This window comes from Melitaea cinxia, chromosome 18 (assembly GCF_905220565.1).
Source record: "Melitaea cinxia chromosome 18, ilMelCinx1.1, whole genome shotgun sequence".
Taxonomy (NCBI): Eukaryota; Metazoa; Arthropoda; class Insecta; order Lepidoptera; family Nymphalidae; genus Melitaea; species Melitaea cinxia.
In genome coordinates, this window is record NC_059411.1 from 863,595 (window position 1) to 884,212 (window position 20,618).

General features: G+C 33.6%; 2 protein-coding genes across 2 annotated transcripts; one reads left to right on the forward strand and one right to left on the reverse strand.

Moving 5' to 3' along the window:
• Positions 1-12,237: 12,237 nt before the first annotated feature.
• On the reverse strand, positions 12,238-14,175 carry LOC123662381 (hippocampus abundant transcript 1 protein). The gene has a single exon (XM_045597227.1). The coding sequence runs from the start codon at positions 14,173-14,175 to the stop codon at positions 12,724-12,726; it is 1,452 nt and encodes a 483-aa protein (XP_045453183.1). The 3' UTR covers positions 12,238-12,723.
• A 1,904-nt stretch (positions 14,176-16,079) lies between these two features.
• LOC123662382 (AP-2 complex subunit sigma) lies at positions 16,080-18,505 on the forward strand. Its single transcript, XM_045597228.1, has 4 exons — positions 16,080-16,168; positions 16,247-16,396; positions 16,885-17,058; positions 18,171-18,505. The coding sequence occupies exons 1-4, from the start codon at positions 16,166-16,168 to the stop codon at positions 18,270-18,272; spliced, it is 429 nt and encodes a 142-aa protein (XP_045453184.1). The 5' UTR covers positions 16,080-16,165; the 3' UTR covers positions 18,273-18,505.
• The last annotated feature ends 2,113 nt before the right edge of the window (positions 18,506-20,618 follow it).

Here is a 20,618-nt window from a genome sequence, read left to right on the forward strand (position 1 = left end):
GCAAACACAATTATTATTTGGTCACTCATGATTTAAATTATATTCTGTATATTTTAGATGAAAATATTAAACAATTTTTGACATATATAACCAAAAAAAATTAATTTTTTTTATATTATTTTGATAAAAATTCTTATAAAAATATAAATAGTCGCCAATTTCCACTCTGACAAATAAAAATACAGATTATAACAACAACTAACGCTTTCGTCTGTATTCGAAGCGCGCGTATTGCATCGCGTTCTCACGGCGGAATTCCCGCCACAAAAACCAGTTACCACCATCTTACTTGTACATAATACATACATAATATGAAACTACAGTTCATGTACTTTATGCTTCGTTTTAGAATTTCAAGGTCTTGAAACTTAAGTAACTCAAATGTATGCTAATATTATGAATACGTTTGTATGGATAAGCTGTTAAAATTCATGAAAAACAATTTTTTATATCTGTATGTTAAAATGAATCTCCAAATTATGTGTGCATGAACACTGCCTTGAAGTATCCAGAATTTCTGCACCCAATTGAATATTTTTTTTTATTTCGTTATTGACAAAATAAGGTTTGTAATAAAAAGAATCTATATCAAATTATTACTCTTTTTAACCGAATTCAAAAAAGGAGGAGGTTCGCAATTCATTTTTTTTTTATTTGATGGAGATCTAATTTAACTTATTATATTATAAATTTTTTGAGTTATCTTTAATAATGCGTATTTAATTGATTATTTTTTCGACTACCTGCGTTGTATTACTTATCCATGTCATAAAGTCGGGTTTTTTCGTTTGTAAGTTGTACTTGACAGATGAAGGGCATTTAGACAATTGTAACTTGATCTGATTCTTTCAACAGATTATTTTTGGACTCACTAATTATGATACTACGGTTTCAAATACAAATTCCAGAATCTAATCTTGCGAGACTTGCTGGCTAAATATGAGTACTATTAAAAATGTGAAAGTTGGATGGTTGTTTGTTATTCAATCTCGTCAGATTGGCTGAAAAGATCTGGATGAAATAAACGGAGACAGATTATAATCTGGAATAGCACTAGGCTACTTTTTTTTTAGGAAAAATTTACAGTTCCCGTGGCATTGACACGAGAACGGAGTCGCGGGCAATTATCATTATTTTTTATTTTAATTTAACAATAGTCCAGTAAATGTATAAAAAAGTTATTATTTTATAATTAGGATTAAGTTTTTAAGCGGATATAAAGATCTAAATTAAGTCGGAGTGAAGCACCGGTGAGAATTAAACTCCTATTCTCCCTCTACATGGAGTGAGGCTTATGCCCAGCTGTGGGATGATAAAGGCTAATTCAGTCAATCGAATAGCTTCCACCTTTGTTCAGAAGGCATATCCTTCTAGAAGAGAAGCTAACTCTAGCGAGTAGCTGTATTTTACTAGTTCTATCATAATATCATTATCTCTATTGACATAGTAAATATTTAATGTACAAAACTTCAAGAACGCATTATGGATATAAATTAAATATTAAAACGTTTACGACATAATGTGATAAGGTCGTTAAAAATGTGTAAGCCTATTTTATATATGTACTTTTTTATTGTACATTTTAAATCTTTTCATAATTTTTACTGGATGCAACGATTTCATTATTTTTTTTTTTAAATCGAAAGTTGATACTTGTCAGTGGCGTAGCGTGGGTTTTTGCCGCTCGGTGTCCATCGAGATTTGCCGTCCTTACCAACTGATTTTAAATTTTTTTAACAAATTAATTTAACACACTCATTGCAAGCACAATTTTTATTGTTTTCATTAACCGACTACAAAAAAAGGCCGAGGTTCTTGATTTTACTGTATTTTTTATGTGTTACATTGCGGACGCCATTTTGATTTTTTTTTTGTCAATTTGAAAAAATCGTTGTGATTTTGCCGTCCCCTGTCGTCGTCCCCACGCTACGCTACTGGTGCTTGTCGTATGGACCCATTTAAATTTGATCGAGATTTGACGAGTCCTTTTTGAGCTATTCCTAATAATGAGTATTTAATAGCGTATTTTTTCGACTATCTGCGTCGTATATTTGTCGGAATAGATTAAAGTACATTTTTTCAGTTTGCGAGCAAACAAAATATTTTTTTATATTATAATATAATAGAGCAATTGGATGTAAAAATCCTGGCCTTTTGAAATGTTACAGAGAATAGTTAATATCTTTACGACAACTTTGACCCCAGACAACGTAAAACACACCGGCATTGGAATTACAAACGGGTTCTGAATTAAGATGAGGCGACGCCAAAATGGCTTAATATTTGCTTTTATTATAAGGACAAAATTTTAAGACGTTTAGAGAACCCACGCAATTTTATCTGCGTTTATATCATTATAGAGTTCAGAGTGAAATATACATTTTAATACTAATAATACACATAATAATTGTGTTTGCTCGCTAACGAAAAACCGACTTCAATTACATCGACAAGTACAAAGTAGGTAGACGAAAAAATAATCAAGTAAATACGGGTTATCAAAGATCTCGATCAAATTTAAATGAGAGACAACTAGACAGGCGTCAGCTTTCGATTAAAATAAGAATCATCAAGTACACCCAGTAAAAAGTTATGCGGTATAATACAACGTAAGTCGACGACAAAATAGTAAATATGCATTATTAGATATAAACGTTTACACATTTTGGCTTTTATGCTCAAGGAAACTGAACTAATTGAACTGAAATTTTTGACTTTTTAAACTGTGTAGTAGCTCAATAGTATTTAATCAAATTTTGCCAATTTTCTTTTAAGTTTTTTATTACTTATTTTTTTTTTTTTTTTTTTTGGTGCAAGGTTTTGGCCAATGTACTGACAGACAAACGAAAAGAGTTCCCACTTTAATTTAAACCTGTTAATTTCATTATGTATTATCGTTATTTGCTGTTATACGCATACAGATTTGATAAATATACTGCACTATATAGAATATTTTTTCCTGTTACAACGTTATTAGTTTGTACCTAAATTTTTTAATTAACTTATTGATGTTGATAAATTATTTTGTTATTACAGTATACATTTGCGATACTAAAACTTTAACTGAGATAGGGCACAGCAGGAAATTTCCTGTTGAAAATATAAAGCAGCCCGACTGTGGTAGTACATCGAAGTTACAGAAGATCACAGCTAAATAATACTGTTTTCAAGCAGTGTTGTGTTCCTGTTGGTGAGTAAGGTGACCAGAGCTCCTGGGCGCAATTGGGTATAGGGTCGGCAACGCGCTTGCGATGCTTCTGGTGTTGCGGATGTCTATAAGCTACGGTAATCGCTTACCATCAGGTGAGCCGTACGCTTGTTTGCCGACTGTTATATGTCTTTAAAAAAAAAAAAAAAAAAACTAAAAATATGTTTGTTAATAATATTTGCTTTTGACGATTTTTTTAAAAACTCTTTTACAATGGTATACATTGCATTTAAAGGTTTGTTTATCAATGACTGAAAAAAATAAGTGTTAGATACCATATTTGTATAAAATTATATTTTATATAAATTTATACTTTAGAAATATAACCAGCATGTATTGGTAATCATTTCAAGATCACAGAACCATTTAAAAGGCCTATAACTCAAACTTATTTGGATTTGTACCTCAAGGGCTCTAAACAAACGCACGTTACCCTGATAAGAACCGGTTACCGTAGCCTATGGACGTCTTGCAAAACCAGGACTCCAAAGTGGAGTTATTTTTTTTAAACAATAACTGGGGAGTTTCTTGCCGATTCTTCTTTGCACATTACGAATCGGTGTTTGCTTCACTTTTAACGATAGTTGAAATTTTAATTTGTTGACGAATCGACGGTGCTTTTGAAGCCTACTTAAATAAAGTTATTTTTAATTTTAATTTTGATAAACTTAAGACTAATTAGTAAAATCGTAAATCGTTATTTGCTACCAATAATCGACAGCGAAATTGCGGTTATCGGCTAGTCAGATATTAAATTAATTGTTCAAGATATCTATTCACCAGTTACGTAGACATTGCATCACTGAGTATCTGTATTAGTCATTACAAGTCAAGTTAATTGATAAATAAACTTTATTTCTATTGTTATAAGGTTGAAATTTATGTAAACTGTTTAAAGTAAACCTGATTAGTGTTAAGCCGTGTTCGATATATAAATGACAAATTGTCGTGTGTGCGTTCATCGACTATATTTTTATCGATTTTCACGTGTTTTGTAAGATAATAATTGTGTTTGCTCGCAAACGAAAAAAAAAAATCCGTAGTCAAGTAAATACGCGTTATTAAATATTACTCAAAAAGTAGTCATCAGATTTCAATCAAATCTAAATGGGACTACACGACAAGTATCAGCTTTCGATTAAAACAAGAATCATAAAAAATCGGCATTATTATATAATATATATAATTGCTCGTTTAAAGGTATTAGATATATATCAAAAACCCATTGAAAGAATAGACAAGAAATAAAATAAAAAAAATTTCACACAGGAGAACTACGCAAATTAAAACAAACAACACTTACAAACAAAAAAACGCAAATAGGTCAACATAAATGCGATCCGGGGGATTCCCCGATATTCTCAACAAGTATCGAGAAATATTTGCCGATAGAACTGAGGCATTTAACAGCAATTTAACGGAGCGATTTGTAAGCATTCTCTTCATTACCGGTAATCCATGGCTAGAATATCTAAGAGAATAATTTAGACATAATCGATTCTTTAAAAAAACTAGACAATCTACGGGGTTCCGCTTGCGTGCAAATTAAAATATTACTGTTATAAAGCCTATAAACCTTTCTCAATAATTTACCAGTCTAAGTATTTAGATTTTTTTTTAAATAATGAAACAAATATTCGCAATTTTTTTCTAAATACCCACAATCCTGATATTTAGATGGACGTTTTTCACTTTTTTACGTAAAATCAACTAAAGCAATTACGATAAAATTGTGCATGGAGACCGCTGGATATTCGAACAACTCATAAGTTGCTTTTTATCACAAAATTACACAGAAAAGTAATCTGATAAGACACCAAGGCAAATCTTTGTAGAATAACAAATAAAAAACAGAACTTTAGTGATGTAATAAAAGAATTATTTCTAAAGTGTGTCGCCAATCTTTTTTTTTTTTCAATTTCATGTATTCCTATTTGAAAGAAAGATATTCTTAAGAAATACTGTCAAGTACCAATACTTATTTGCGCTAGTGTCTGAGTTTTCGCAAGTCTCCTGTGAGTGCTCCCTCTGAGGGGCCTTGAAGCGTAAACCGCAAGTTGACGACACCCGCTTAAGATGAATGGATGCTAAAACAATCGGGGCAAATATTATTTGGTTATACAACCAGGATGGCAAACAAGCTCCACCAGATAGTAAGCGGCTACGCTAGCCTATGAGTCTCTGCAAAAACAGTACCAAGGACAAACTGTATAGAAGTTATATTTTTAGGACCAAATAAATGGGTATTTATTTTTGTGAAGCGCTATTGTATAATGTTAATTTTGTGCTAGCGGGTTTTGGTCTTAATTCGAAAATCACCCGACTCAACCACAGGCGACCTCTGTGCAGAATTCAAACATATTGCTTTGTTTTGCGCAGTTAATTTTGAAAGTTACTAAATGAATGATTTATTTTATTACTTATATTATAAATCTAAAAAATTCTAGCATTAGCTTCCAGTCAGGGTGGCGCAAATGCCCCACTTTGCCCTACTGTGAGTACCCCCACGCCATAAGTCTATGTAGGCGATTGTTAAATAGCTTTAGTACAACAGATCCGAGATAGACGATTAAACCGTTACTTATAGATAAGTAAAGAGACGTCAACATCATATCTTTATAAGATTTTTATACGTAATATATTCTCTTTAATACTTGACACTATCAATCCCCTACTATCCTACATCACATCTCAACATACGATCAACTTTATTATTTTATCTTAATACAGTACAGACACAATTTTATAATACTCAGTGTAATATAAAAATACCCTCATGATATAACGAAACGTAGGTCTACATTTCAATTACTAGAATGAAAGATTTTTTTTCTTTATTTTAACTTTAATTAATGCTATGAATTTTTTACATTCGCTACGCGAAATTAACAATAAAGAACATAAAAGAAATAAAATAGTTATTAAAAAAAAAAATTATAACGTCAATTAATTCACTAAAATTTGAGCAAACATAGAATCCTCCCTCCATAGATAAAACCCGAAAAAGTGGTTTTATTATATGAGTGAAATTCGCGTAAACATTAGAAAACAAGGATAGAATCGTAAAGCAGACGATTCGTAAAATATTATATTGTATACAATTAAACTGGCATAAGGACTGTGACATTAAAATACTTTAAGCTTGCTTTGTTTAAGAAAAAAAAAAATATCAACGGAATCCCCTAAACATGTATTCCAATTTTAATTTAATATTGCGAAATAATTAAGTGTACAGCATTCTTTTTTTTGTATTTTAATATAAATATTCTTTTTTTTTGCGATGACTTTTAAGTTTTTCTTAATTTTATTTAGGTTTAAAAAATGTTAATGTTAGTTTTTTTTTTATAATTAATGAAATTACGATAATAAATAAACCAAGAAATAGGTAATCATTGAGAAGCTGTTATCTTCTACGAGTTCCGTTTCTGACAACTCATAAAAACATTGTTTATACGAAGAAAAAAAAAAACTGTAATCATTTGACTGGCGCTTTAGTATTTAGCACAGTCAGCAGTGACCTTGCTTTCGGCTTCATGGTCAAGGATTCGACTTTCTGGTCCGTGACCGTCTTGAGATACATACATCGCATATCTACGATATTAATTATGTACCGTATTGTATGTGTAATGATACCTGTCACCTAAAACACTGGCATAAACTATACATGAGAAACAGACGACTGTGTGATTTTATTAAGCATATATGCAGCTATTAAAGCTGTATATCGTATTATGTAGTTAGATAATTGTGAAGTTGGCAGCACCCACCGGAACGTTCGTCACAAACAATGCACCATTCAATCACTAAACAATGCAAAATGTTTATTAGATTCGAGGATATATGATTTTCACAATAACACGCATATATTAGCTTTTGCTTATGATTTTTTTCACGAGGAAGTTTTATCGTTGAATTTTTTTTAAAAAGCTATCCCATGTTTTATTAACACATATGGACCATGAAATTTTTGGCGTTAAAAGTAGCCAACGTCAAAAAGCCACGTATCTGTGACCCAGTTAACACATATCAGATAGACGATTTTTTTATGCCATGGAGGCAAACAAGCGTCTGATGGGTAAATTATGGACGCCGTTGCCAAATCTACCCCTGCTGTCAACACTGCGCATCCCTAGGAGCTATGAAACTATCATTATACAAAAATCTAGTTCTGCAAAAAATACTTTTTTACCCAAGAAAAATGTAGTTTTCTGTGGTAAAAACTAACTATTACTATCCCAGATTACATTATATTAATATTAAATATTAATGACGTGATTGAGTAATACGCATCCGTCCAAACTTTCGTATTTATAATAGGAGTGATATTTTTAAATCAAAATATAGTTTAAAAGAAATATATCACGTGGTTCTACGTGACTTCATTGTAAGTAAATTCAAAATGGACGTGCATAAAACAATAAAATTAAAAATGCAATGAATAATTTACAATAAATTTGATAAGTACGTCTAGACATCACGTCGAAATTAGGTAATCAGAATATGTTTAAGCCGTTGAAGTCTTAAACACTAGGTACGATTAACGAGTAAAGATGAATGTATACCATATTTGTTAATTTTAGTGAGATCTGATAAGTACTTTTCGAGTCATTCCTAATAAAGCGTATTTACTTGACTATTTTTTTTTTGTCTACACCAACGTTGTATTACTAGTCGATGTAAGGAAGTCGGTTTTTTTTTGTTTGCAAGCAAACACAATTATTTATGCCCATTTTGAGTTCCCCATATTTCGCTACTATTGCAAGCGTCAAGGTCAAGGGCACAATATAACAATAACATGTACCAGTAAGTAGGGTAGTGTGACAAATGTGATGTATCGTTTAAAAATATATCTGCAGATTAACTTGAAATTATAAATGTAACTAGCTGATGTTAATGTTATTTTATCTTGCTAACTATCGAAAGCTTGAAGTTCAAATAATCATAATTAAAATGAATTTATAACACTAAATGAACCAATTGGTTGTTTTGCGTTTTAAATCTTTTTTAACCAATCACTGTTATTCATCGTTCCAATTTCATAGTGTGGAAATACTTGCGCTATGACAAATACAGTCGATTTTATTGAAACAGCTGCGCCATTACTTCGCAACACCCCGCTTGTCGCACAAAGTACGATCTATACTAATACGATAAAGATTAATGATATGATTTTCCGTTTGTTTCTAGTGGATAAGCCAAAAACAATCTATCTGGTGTAGTGGTGCGTGTGCCGTGTACGCGCCATACAAACAACGGTTTGTGGGTTCTTTTCCCGCTCGGAAGGGATATTTGTGTTAGAACAAATATTTCTTTCCGGTTTAATGTGTGACCTTATGGGTCTCCCCCCCCCCGTGCCTCGTAGAGCAAGTTAAGCTGTCGGTCCCGGTTGTTACCATAAACACCTGATAGCGATCGTTACTCATAGTATGGAATATATCCACCAACGCGCAGTGGAGCAGCGTGGTGAATGATACTCCGAAATTTCTCCCAAATGGAGAAAGAAGCCTATGCCCAGCAGAGGGATGTTACAAGCAGAATCGTATGCCAGAAACTACTGGACTAACATTGAAAATTCTTTCACCGAGGGAAAGCTAATTTATCACTGGGGTGGCATAGACTGTATTTTCGAAATAGTGTTATTGACGCGGGAGAAGTGGCGGCATAAAGCATAGATAATATACTTAAACTAGGTAAAAGCTCGTAGACTTGTAACTTGCCATTGTCTGCACGTAAGACATGTTTAAAAAAAACGAATACTACAAATTTTTAAATCACTAATAGAAACCTTGACAGTTATTTTTAGATTTTTATTCATCCGTGTATCAATTGCAAGCAATTTGATTTTATGTACGCATTTAGTATTATTTTAGTATTTTATATTAAAAAAGATAAAAAGAAACTTTTTTATTTCCAAGACAATAAGTTATAATCAATTTTGTAACCAAATAAAATCATACAAATTAAAAAAAATAAAGAATAGGAAGCATAAAAAACCATTTTCCTATTGTAAAAAAAAAAAACAAAAGAAGCTTTCTAGAATGGCTAGAATTTCATTCAAAGCGTCCAGCAATTTTAATCTGCGAATGCGATATCGTGACCCATTTGCGATTTTAATCAATTTCGTGAAGGTGAAGGCCTAACAATACAGAACTGTTGCAGCATACTACGACCTTCATAGGTTCAATGTGGTGATGCGGTTGGTACCACTGCAGCAACCATAATTTATCAAGTTTACAAGTTTTTTTTTAAAATGCAGGTCAGCAAAGTTTGCGGCCCACATGATAGTACCTTAGCTTATAGACGCCTGCAACACCAGGAGCATCGCAAGCGCGTTGTCGACCTTACCCTCGACCCTACCCAGGAGCTCTGGTCACTTTAATCAACACATAAACACAACCATTATAACTTGTCGACAGTGTACGAGTTACATAGGCAATATAAATAAATAGGTACATGGTTGTTATCACAGACATTATACCATCAATCCGATGTGAGCAGCGTGGTGGACTAAGTTCCAACGGAAGAAGACAGCAGTAGGATGTTACAGGCAGAATTGATTTAACAAATAGAAACTATTATCATGACTACTACAACTGTAATTTGTGGCCATATAAGGATAAGTTTTCTAAGGAAGGTTTGTCAGAGATTTTCGTGAAAAAAATCTGCCAACCTTTTTGACCTTTGTTGGTAAAATTTCGAAACTTCAATGTCACTATGCAATTTGTAATTTTTTTTTTCGAATTTACAATAATAACAAGATGAAGGTAAAACAGAACAGTCTAATGTTCAACTGGTTTATATTTGAAGTAATAAAAATTAAAATAATAATATGTGCATCTATTTCCTACTTCTCAGTCTAAAAAAACTGTTTACTAAATAATTGTGTTTCCTCGCAAACGAAAAAAAAACCGACTTCAATTAGATCGACGAGTAATACAACGTAGATCGACGAAAAAATAGTCAAGTAACTACGCGTTGCGTGCTGTGTGGCTACGGGTGCTGTGTGGCTACGGCACTAAAGAATTTAGCCACCCCCTCTCTTCCCGTGGGTGTCTTAAGAGGCGGCTAAGGGATAACAAGGTTCCACAACCACCTTGGAACTTAAGAAGCCGACCGATGGCGGGATAACCATCCAACTGCTGGCTTTGAAATACACAGGCCGAAGATGGGCAGCAGCGTCTTCGGTGCGACAAAGCCAGTACTGCGGTCACCAACCCGCCTGCCCAGCGTGGTGACTATGGGCAAAACACATGAGTTCACGTTATTTTTGGCGTAAACTTGTGGAGGCCTATGTCCAGCAGTGGACTGTATAGGCTGTAATGATGAACTACGCGTTATCAAAGATTACTCAAAGAGTAGTTATCAGATCTCGATAAAATTTATATGTGACTACATGATAAACATCAGCTTTCGATTAAATTAAAAATTATCAAAATCGGTACACCCAGTAAAAAGTAATTGCGGATTTTCGAGAGTTTCCCTCGATTTCTCTAGGATCCCATCATGAGATCCTCATTTCCTTATTATGGTACCAAACTAGGGATATCTCCTTTCCATCAAAAAAAGAATTATCAAAATCAGTACATCCAGTAGAAAGTTATGCGGTATAATACAACGTAGGTCGATGAAAAAAGCGTCAAGTAAAAACGCGTTATTAGATATAACTCGAAAAGTAGTTGTTAGATCTCAAATAAATTTAAATGGGACCATTGACACACACCAACTTTTCGATTAAAAAAAAAATTGTCTAAATCGGTCCACCCGGCCAAAAGTCTGATGTAACATACATAAAAAAAAATACAGTCGAATTGAGAACCTCCTCCTTTTTTGGAAGTCGGTTAAAAATACAATTTGAAGACCACAATTATGAATGCAGCAGTTTGGCTTGTTTTATACAATTATGATTCAACTGGTAATTGTACCTTGACATTGTTTTAGGGTGAATTTTATTCTTTTGTTTCATTTGCAATGTTTGTGAGTTTTTACAACTATTTATTTTATTAACAACTAGCGACCCGCCCCGGCTTCGCATGGGTACAACGCTGATACTATAGTACAATAATGAAGTACATTATTTTGATCATGTCGTAAGGTTTAGCCAGCGTTTGCAATGTAAGCGCAAAAAGTGTGTTTATTGACGACATCACATTAGAAACCTCTAAAACTATCAGTGTTCCTCTACTATATTATGCACGTATTATACATATGAACCTTCCTCTAGAATAACTCTATTTTCTAAAGAAAGTCGCATCAAAATACGTTGCGTAGTTTTAAAGATCTAAGCATACAGACAGCAGGAAGTGACTTTGTTTTATACTGTGTAATGATGATCTTTGAAGTAAAATCCAAACATCAGAGAATTATTTTTAATTTTAAACCATTACCATCTGTTATGACGCTTAATAATTACGAGGTGAGAACAATTGTTTGAGTAAATACTGAAGTTGGCGTCAGCAACACAGTTTTTTTATATTTCCTTCCTGCTTTTCATAGTCTGTCTTCTCTATGAGTAATATGTTCATTACTAAAATTTACTAATAAAAGTTAACAAAATTGTTGTTTTTTTTTTAATGATAAATATTTACCTAGTATTACATTATCTATGGTTTCGATAATACAAAAATTAAAGAGTTTTTAAATGACATTTTTTTGTTGATAGTTTTCATTGTTACAAAAATTAATATTATTACTGATTTTTGAATGTTTTTTTTTTTTATAATCCTTTGTGTACACCTCTGTGTGTGTAAGTTAATTACATTTTACTTTTAAATTATGTTTTTTATTGCTTAGCAGTAGCGTGATCTAAGCGCAACATAAAGTCCTTCATAGATAAATAACGTCTTTGTTGAGTAGAGTTTGTTTGAGTTTCTTAAATGTTGTAGCAGGCAACGTAAGCTATATAAATTACTATAAAGCTTATTAATTTAAAATGATAATTCACAATTAATTTTTTAATTTTTTTCTTAGCAACAGGACCAGTTTTTACACGTTCTTTGAATTTTTTTTACAGGTGATGAGAATTAAAAGAATTTTTTTAACTCAGCTTCATTTAATGACCCGTGTTTAAGCAATTTATGATTAGCTAAACATGCAGTTGTCCTCATAAGTGCAATTATCTTTATCGTTTTGTCCTATTTATAAATAGTACGGTAACAGCCATTGTTGTTAAGCTTTTAAAATAATTGTGTGATGTTCAGCTCGAAATATGAAACAGAAAACGTAAAACGTCTTATGATTTTATTTTATATATAATATGTACATGACCACTAGAGCCAGTGAAGATACAAAAATAAGTTTAAAGTTTTAAAAAACATGAACAAGTATTCATTATCAGGTAAAGAAATAATCAACAGATGAAATGCAGGAATGTAGACGATGTGCAATCATAAAATTGTGGACTCACTTTGTTCACTGAGTTCGCTTTGGTACCTTCATAAATGCAATCTCCTCGACGCCTCACGGCGTACACAGCCTGACAATTATACGCTGGCCGCTCGGCCGGCCTTCACCGCTAGCTAGAGGGCCGCGGACTCTGGAGCCATTAACGGGGACAGGGGACCGGCCACGCGTCGTCCACGCTCGACCTCGAATCGCAAATCTGGTGAAGATCGCCTTTGTCCAACGGTTCCGTCTTCAGGCAAGAATGCAGCCACGAGCAGAGCACAGATAACCAATAGAGCACCAAGCACAAAAGGAGGTCCAGGGATCATTCTAACGTATTTCTCTTCGTCTGGCCTTGGATTAATGCCAGGCACTGCATGTTCTTCGTTTAAGTCAACATGGAATAAATAAAAGATGACGCCAAACATAGCTGGACCTAGTCCATTGCAGAGGCCTCGGACACCAGTCACCATTCCTTGGACAACACCTTGCCGGTCTGCTCTGCTATTCACTGACACATACGCACTGATTGCTGGGTATGTAAGGGAGCCGAGGGCCGCTAACACACCTGCAGCCCACATCATCCATGTACGGCTGCCGAAGCCGTACCACATGAGTTGCATCATCTCAAATAGCAGTCCAAGCATGATAGTGTGCTTTGCACCGAGAGATCGCATGAGGAAGCCAAGAACGACTTGCACGGCGATACTGAGGACGCCGACGATCGCGATGAATATCGCCACTTGCACCACACCAAAGCCCATCACTAACTTCAAGTACACGAAAATGCACGAGTATTGTCCAGCTTCGGGCAAATACGACAGAAACACTGCCACACACAACATGAGCACCGTGCGGTCGGCACCGACTTTCCTTAGAGCAGCAAAGGGGTCCGCTTGCTCCCAGCTTATGGCCGGGCCCCAGCCGCTCGGCCTGACCTTCTCCGGAAGACTTTCAGGAACAGCGACCATAATGAAGAAAACGTCCAGGACCGCCACAGCGGTTGCGGCAGCGACGACCAGTGCCTCGCCGTACAGATCCATAAGATAAGCGCCTAAGGCGGGCGATATCACCATACTAGCGGCGAAGGTCGCAGACACCAAGCCATAAGCGCGCGACCTCTCAGCCTCCGTTGTTACATCAGCCACGTACGCGAACACGATCGAGAAGGTCACAGCAAACACACCACTGATGCTTATCATCGCGAAGAACCACCAGGTGTTGAAGGTCATTAGCGGAATCGGCGCGCACGTGAAGAATACTGTCACTAGTAGGAAGAATTTTCTCCCCCACACGTCAGATAGAGCTCCAATTAGTGGTGCTGATAGGAACGATAAAATTCCTTTGATGCCCATTATGAGACCATTCATCAGAAACGTGTGATCGGGAAAAGTAGCGTTTAACACGGATATTATCGGCATGGTGAGCAGGCCCCATGCAAAAAACTCCAAGAAAATAACCACCAATGCGTGGAAGACTGAAGGCTCTCCGATACCCGACATTGTCATTATCCCGTCTTTCATAACAGTTTTTCTATTCCGAATCACCATTTCTACTTCAGTTGTTGTAGTCTTTGTGGGCGTCATTTAAAACTGGAATATATTGTTTTCCTAATAAACTACTTATATTAAAAACATATTGAAAAATCCTAAGCACTACATTGATGAAAAGTTGATAAAATCGAGCAAGTACTAGCAACGTCAAAAAATCACTGAAATTGAAAAACAACTCGATATTTGAGTTGCCAGATAAACTGACGAAAACAATGCGGTCTCTATTTTTTTAACATAAAATAAAATGAATTTGTTAATAAAAATGTTAAAATTAAAAAAGCAATTATTTTAAAGCATTTTATTGAAATCAATCGTTTTCTTATATAACTCATATTGTAATTATTATGCCGTATTATTAATTTATTATACAACGCTAACTCAAATTTTAGATAACTTATTTTTTTTTTTATGTGAACTTGTTATAATATGTTCTATATGTATTAAAAAAAAGTGATATTACAATGAATAAATTAACTATCAAAGATACCAAATTGAAATTTTGTAGAATCTTCTTAATTAATATAAAAGGTATCACGTTTTTTCCTCTATTGTAAAGTTCACTTTTATAAGTTAGTAGAGTAGTCATCATTATACATGACTACTCTACTAACTTATAAAAGTGAACTTTATATTACTATTAAATAGGTAATGGTTTTGTATCGACTTAACTATTTTAAATATATGCTTTAAATCATACGTGATATAGTTTTTTTTTTTAAATAACTTTTGCATAACATAAGTTTACCTTTGTTTACCTCTTTTAAGAAATATGAATGATGAATTTTATAAATGATTCAAAATCCATACCAAAGACAGAAAAATCTGTAAAAATTTTAAAAAATATAAGCTGACATTGGGATGTGAATTCTGTGGTTTCTCAAAATTCTTCAATTTCATGTTCGACTGAATTCAAACTTTTTTGTAAAGATCTACATACAATCTCAATATTACTTGGATTAACAAAAAATTATGTTGTATTGAAGTAGTATCTATTTCGTTAGATACTTGATGGTTCTTCTGGATGAAAAAAGTTTATGACGTTAGATAGATTCGTGTCACGACGAGAACTACCTTCCATGATTCGGTCGGATTGCGGCACCAACTTCAAAGGCACGAACAACTACTTAAAAGAGATATCCGATTTTTTGGCGTCTAACGAGACTGAAATTCCGTCTAGACTAGCTAGTTGCAGAATAACTTGGAGGTTCAGTCCCATGTCATGACCCTACTGGAGAGGAATATTTGAAAGCGTGGTGAAGGTTGCCAAGACCCATTTGCGACGAGTAATTGGCGAGTCTGTATTGACATTCGAAGAGCTCGCAACTGTGTTCAAACAACATTTTTAATGCAAGCAATAACATTTTGAGATAGTTCAACTAGACATTTGTAATTGAATCCTTTGTTTAATTGTAAAACGTGAGTGAACCACGCCTAACACCGGCTATTATTGCTGGTTCCTGCTTCAGCCCGCCAACTCAGTTAAGTATAGTTAATTACTATTAGACGTAATTATTGGCCAATTGTTCTTTAATGCTAATTAGATTACACCTAAGGCGGCTTCACCGGTCAAGACTACGAAGACAAGGTAAATTTGTATACAAATTAACAAATTATTTAGCGCTGTATATCGCAGCCATATGTTCGTCCCATTTGAACCTGAGATCAGGCTTCCACTCATAAAAAAATGTCAGGTTCGCCGTAACAATGTTAAAAGTTTTAACGGTAAAAATTGAATCCGTTAAAATTAACGCTATTTAACGGTATTTTATAATGGTAATTGGTAACATTGCCAAGCCCTGCTAAATTTTCCGTATTTTACAGAAGCTTTGATAAAACTTATCACTTTAATCCTGTGTGGTTATGGAATACTTTAATTTTATGTTCAAAACCACAGATTAGTAATTACTTAGCTAGCTATTCAAAACTTCAAATGTCAAATATTGACATTGACACTAATGCAAAATTTTGCAAAGGAGGCGTTAATCCCAGTAAAATTTAAGATTTAACATTTAAAACAAACAAAATGGTGAGAATTGATAAATAAGAAAAGTTCACAGGCCCTACCATGTTACGTTTAAACTAATCACGATTGTTTTTGCCCTAGATTCGCTTCATTCTTATACAAAATCGTGCGGGTAAAACACGATTAGCTAAATGGTATATGAACTTCGATGATGATGAAAAACAGAAGCTTATTGAGGAAGTACACGCTGTTGTGACCGTTCGTGACGCTAAACATACTAACTTCGTTGAGGTAAGAATAATTTTTGTGATTGATCTAATTGTAAAATACAGTTTTTCATGCACGTCATAGTTAGTAGGAATGTGATGGTAATCAGTCGATATTCTTGTAAATGATGAACTTAAGCACGTTAAATTTCATAAATTATTGTTATGTAATTATTTTATATTACACTAGCTATGCCCAGTAGTTCCACACTCGTTAATTTGAGGAAAAAACGTCTATTAGCCTTCCTTGGTAAATGAGCTATCCAAGACAAAAATTTTCATTTCGAACCAGTTCCTAAGATTAGCGCAATTATACAAAAAAAAAATGTGATAACAAACTTCAGCCGTATAATAATATTAATACAGATAATGTTAATTCTGGGCTACATTCTGCTTAAGAATTACTATTGTATTGTTTATTGTATTTTTTTTTCTCAGCACTTACTTGCACAACGTTAAAAGACGGCGTGATGGATATGGAAAGCTTCTTAATATAATATAATGTTTTTCCAGTTCCGCAACTTCAAGATAGTGTACAGAAGGTATGCGGGTCTCTACTTCTGCATATGTGTGGATGTGAATGACAACAATCTCTGCTACTTGGAGGCCATTCACAACTTTGTGGAGGTCCTCAATGAGTACTTTCACAATGTCTGCGAGCTTGATCTGGTTTTTAATTTCTATAAGGTGAGATAAATATATCTTCTTTTTCATAATAGAGTTTACTTCAGGGAGGTAAGCGAAAGGAGTATGAAACTGCTATAAAATTTCATAAATATACAATAATATTAATTTTGATTAAAATGCTTATGGTACATTCTTGATTTATTGATATTGAAATTGTCTGAGCTTATTATTCTGTGCAGGATTACATAAACGATAAAAATGTGTGGACTTTATAGTGATGCTTTATTTCATGCATAACATTACCGAATTTGTATAAAAACACTTTTTTTTTAAAAGAGTAATTGAGGAGTTTCTCGTCTGTTCTTTGCAGAATCTGCACCCCGAACCAGTGGGGTAGCCTTACTTAATAATAATTAAAGTTTTAATTTCTAGAATGACATTTTGAAGTTGCTTTTTGAAGCCTTTTTGAATGATTTTTTTCACACTATCTAGATCCTGTTTTAAGCACATAATCCGGGCTAATTTCTGAAACTACAGGACCGATTTTAATTACATTTACATTTTACTCAGATATATAAGTTTGTCGAAATTAAAATATAGGCTATATTTTATTTTCATTATTGCGATATTTTTATTGTAAAATAAAAAAAAAAGTTTATGTCAGTACGAAGTTCGCCAGATCAGCCAGTAATTACTATTAAATTAAATATAAAATAAAAATTATATAGTATGAGGACATTACTGAAAAACTGTAATTTTACTTGGGCTAAGTCATAACTGTTTAAAAATGAATTAATACCACAAGGGCAATGTTTCATTATTAAAAATAATTGAAAAATTATATTGATACTTAATTTGATTTCAAATCATTATAAATCATTTGTTATTAATTTTATAAGAAAATTAGATTGAATTTTATGATATTTTTTTTAAATCTATGTTCAACTTTCATGAATCAAAGTAAACGACTATTAATTAATCTTATAAAAGAAATGTATGTGTAAGAAGTGACACTTCATTGGCTAGCTAACTTCACGTCGCTTCTTCGTTGACTAGCTGACTTCAGGGTGTCGGTTTTTTGTGACGGTGTGCGCGCGCATTGTAAAAGTTTACTCGGTATCATTTTTCCCTGACATGCTCAAAAAAGTGTAACTTCAATAAATATGTTTCAGGTATACACGGTGGTGGACGAGATGTTCCTAGCGGGAGAGATCAGAGAAACATCGCAGACTAAAGTTCTCAAACAGCTTCTAATGTTAAACTCCTTAGAGTAACTGAACCCGGTACTAGGTCTCATATTGAGTATTTAATATATATTTACTTCATATTTATATTTCAAACAAAGCTTTGTATATAATCAATATGTTTAAAATAATGTAGTTTTCTTTAAGTAACATTTGTTGAATCATTTCATTCTAATGTTTCTATTCAAATGTTTATTTGAAACAGAATAATGTGCGGAATGACAGAAAAAGACATTAAAAAATTAAATAAAACTTGAACAAAATTGTGAATTTATAAATCAAAAACTTTTAATATATTATGCTTATTTATTGAGTTTAGAATTTTTTATAAAATCAAAAAATTGTATTACTTTTAAAATTAAAATATCATCTCAATAAAATATCCTTAAATATTTGAAGTATAGCAGATATTGCGGATTTGCTAAGGGCTTTTAATTTGCTCCGAAAATACAGGACCATTCTACACGAAGAAAGAGGCCTTTGCCCAGCTGTGGGATGTTACAGCCTCAATCAATTAAGCACTCATAGATGAATATAAATATTAGTAACATCTTTGATCCTTGAATAAGACTGCAAGTATGTCTGTATTGAATGAGAGCTCGTTTGGTGTTCTTTAGGTTAGCGCAGGTGTATCCAAACTACGGCCCGCAGAACTAAATCTGGCCCGCAACAGCCAATAACTACAGTATCTATGCTTAAGCATATGAATTATAATATATTAAAGTTAAGGGCAGAAATAAAAAACTGTTTGGCCCTTGTAACATATTGAAAAAATTATTATGACTCTTAGGCTTCAAAGTTATTAATCAATAAAAATTTTGAAGTATTTAATTATAGTGCGAAGCTTAGAAGTATCTTGAAAATGTAATCAATAATTTGAAATGATAGTAAAAGGCGTTTCAGAGATAAACTTGTTGTGTAATACATACTGAGTGGATACAAGCGAGTGGCATTTTAAACCTCATATAGATAACATTTCTAAGCTACATAAAAACAAATAGGAACAGTATAGGCACAAGAAACGTTTACAACTACAGTTTTACAGATATTGCTGTTCAGCGGTTCAGTACTTGCTATTGCGGGTCAATATGGAAATAAATTTGTACTGTCATGTAGATGTGTGTTGTGGTCTGGGCGTTTGTGCGTGTGTATTGTGTGTGTGTCTGGATCCCCGATAACGCTGCAGGATCCAGAGATCCCTACAGGAGAAAATTCTGCTAAGGGTTGTTGAGTGTAAAGCTCTTATGGTTATTAATCTTAACTTGGTGCCTCTTTCTTGTATTCACTCTATAAGTATTTTAAATGGGTTCATCTTATTTTATATAAGAATTTGTCCCTGCGACCCATCAAAATGTATTTCCTCTATAAGAGTCGTAAAAGTATCAAAAAATCATAATTATTTTAAATAATCAGTTCAAAATAAACAATTGTATAAAATTTAAATATTTTTAACCCGTTACAAGTGAAGTTAATCTTATTGATAGTTGAAAGTGTAATTTATGAAATATTCGTACTAGTGAATACTCATTCCACTGTATATTGAGGACTTATTAAATGTTATTACAAATTATATGTGTTTTATTTTAATATTACTCGCTAAGTGTGAAGACCGTTTTCAATAAACTAATTCTGGTTTTGCCTACTAGCGATGAGTGACGTAGCGAGCTTAACCCGCGCCGGGGCACAATACCTTTTCACCCCCTCCCCATTCGAAAACTATATATATATGTTCAGCAATTTTTTGTTTTGGGGGACATTTTGTACCCCTTTGTGCGTAGCGCCCGGGGAATGATGACCCCTCTTGTCTCCTCGCTACGCCACTGTAGCGATAGGTTTTTGACACATTTTGTATGGAACTGACGTCAAAATTCTATCTCTAGTGTGCAGTCAGAGATGGAGTATTGAAACTGGCTGTTAGGCTAGTAAGGGAACGTACTCATACTACGAGACCCGTGCAGGGGGTAGGGGGTCTTTAAAAATACCACGTTTGGTCACAAGGGCGGGGGGGTCTTAGGTTTTAGTAACGTAGTCAATAATCTCAAGAAAAGTAATGCTTTTTCGAGCTATATTCAAACATGGCGCTTTTGTGATATTAATAAAGAAACGTGAACAAAATAGTTCTTAACTTTCTGTTTGCAAAAAATTATTAAACCATATTTCCGGATTACTACGTTAAAACTCAAGGGGAAGGGCAAATACTACGGGTGGTCATCAAAGCGGGGAGGGGGTTAAAAAAATCCCCTAATAGTTGTCACTAAGTAGGTAACTGTTTTTTTTTTATACTGCTGTGGTGGCACAAGCCTACTACGTATGCTGTGCTTGTTTGTTTCATAGTAAAAATAAACTACAGGTAGAGGAACCAAAATGAAAAATACA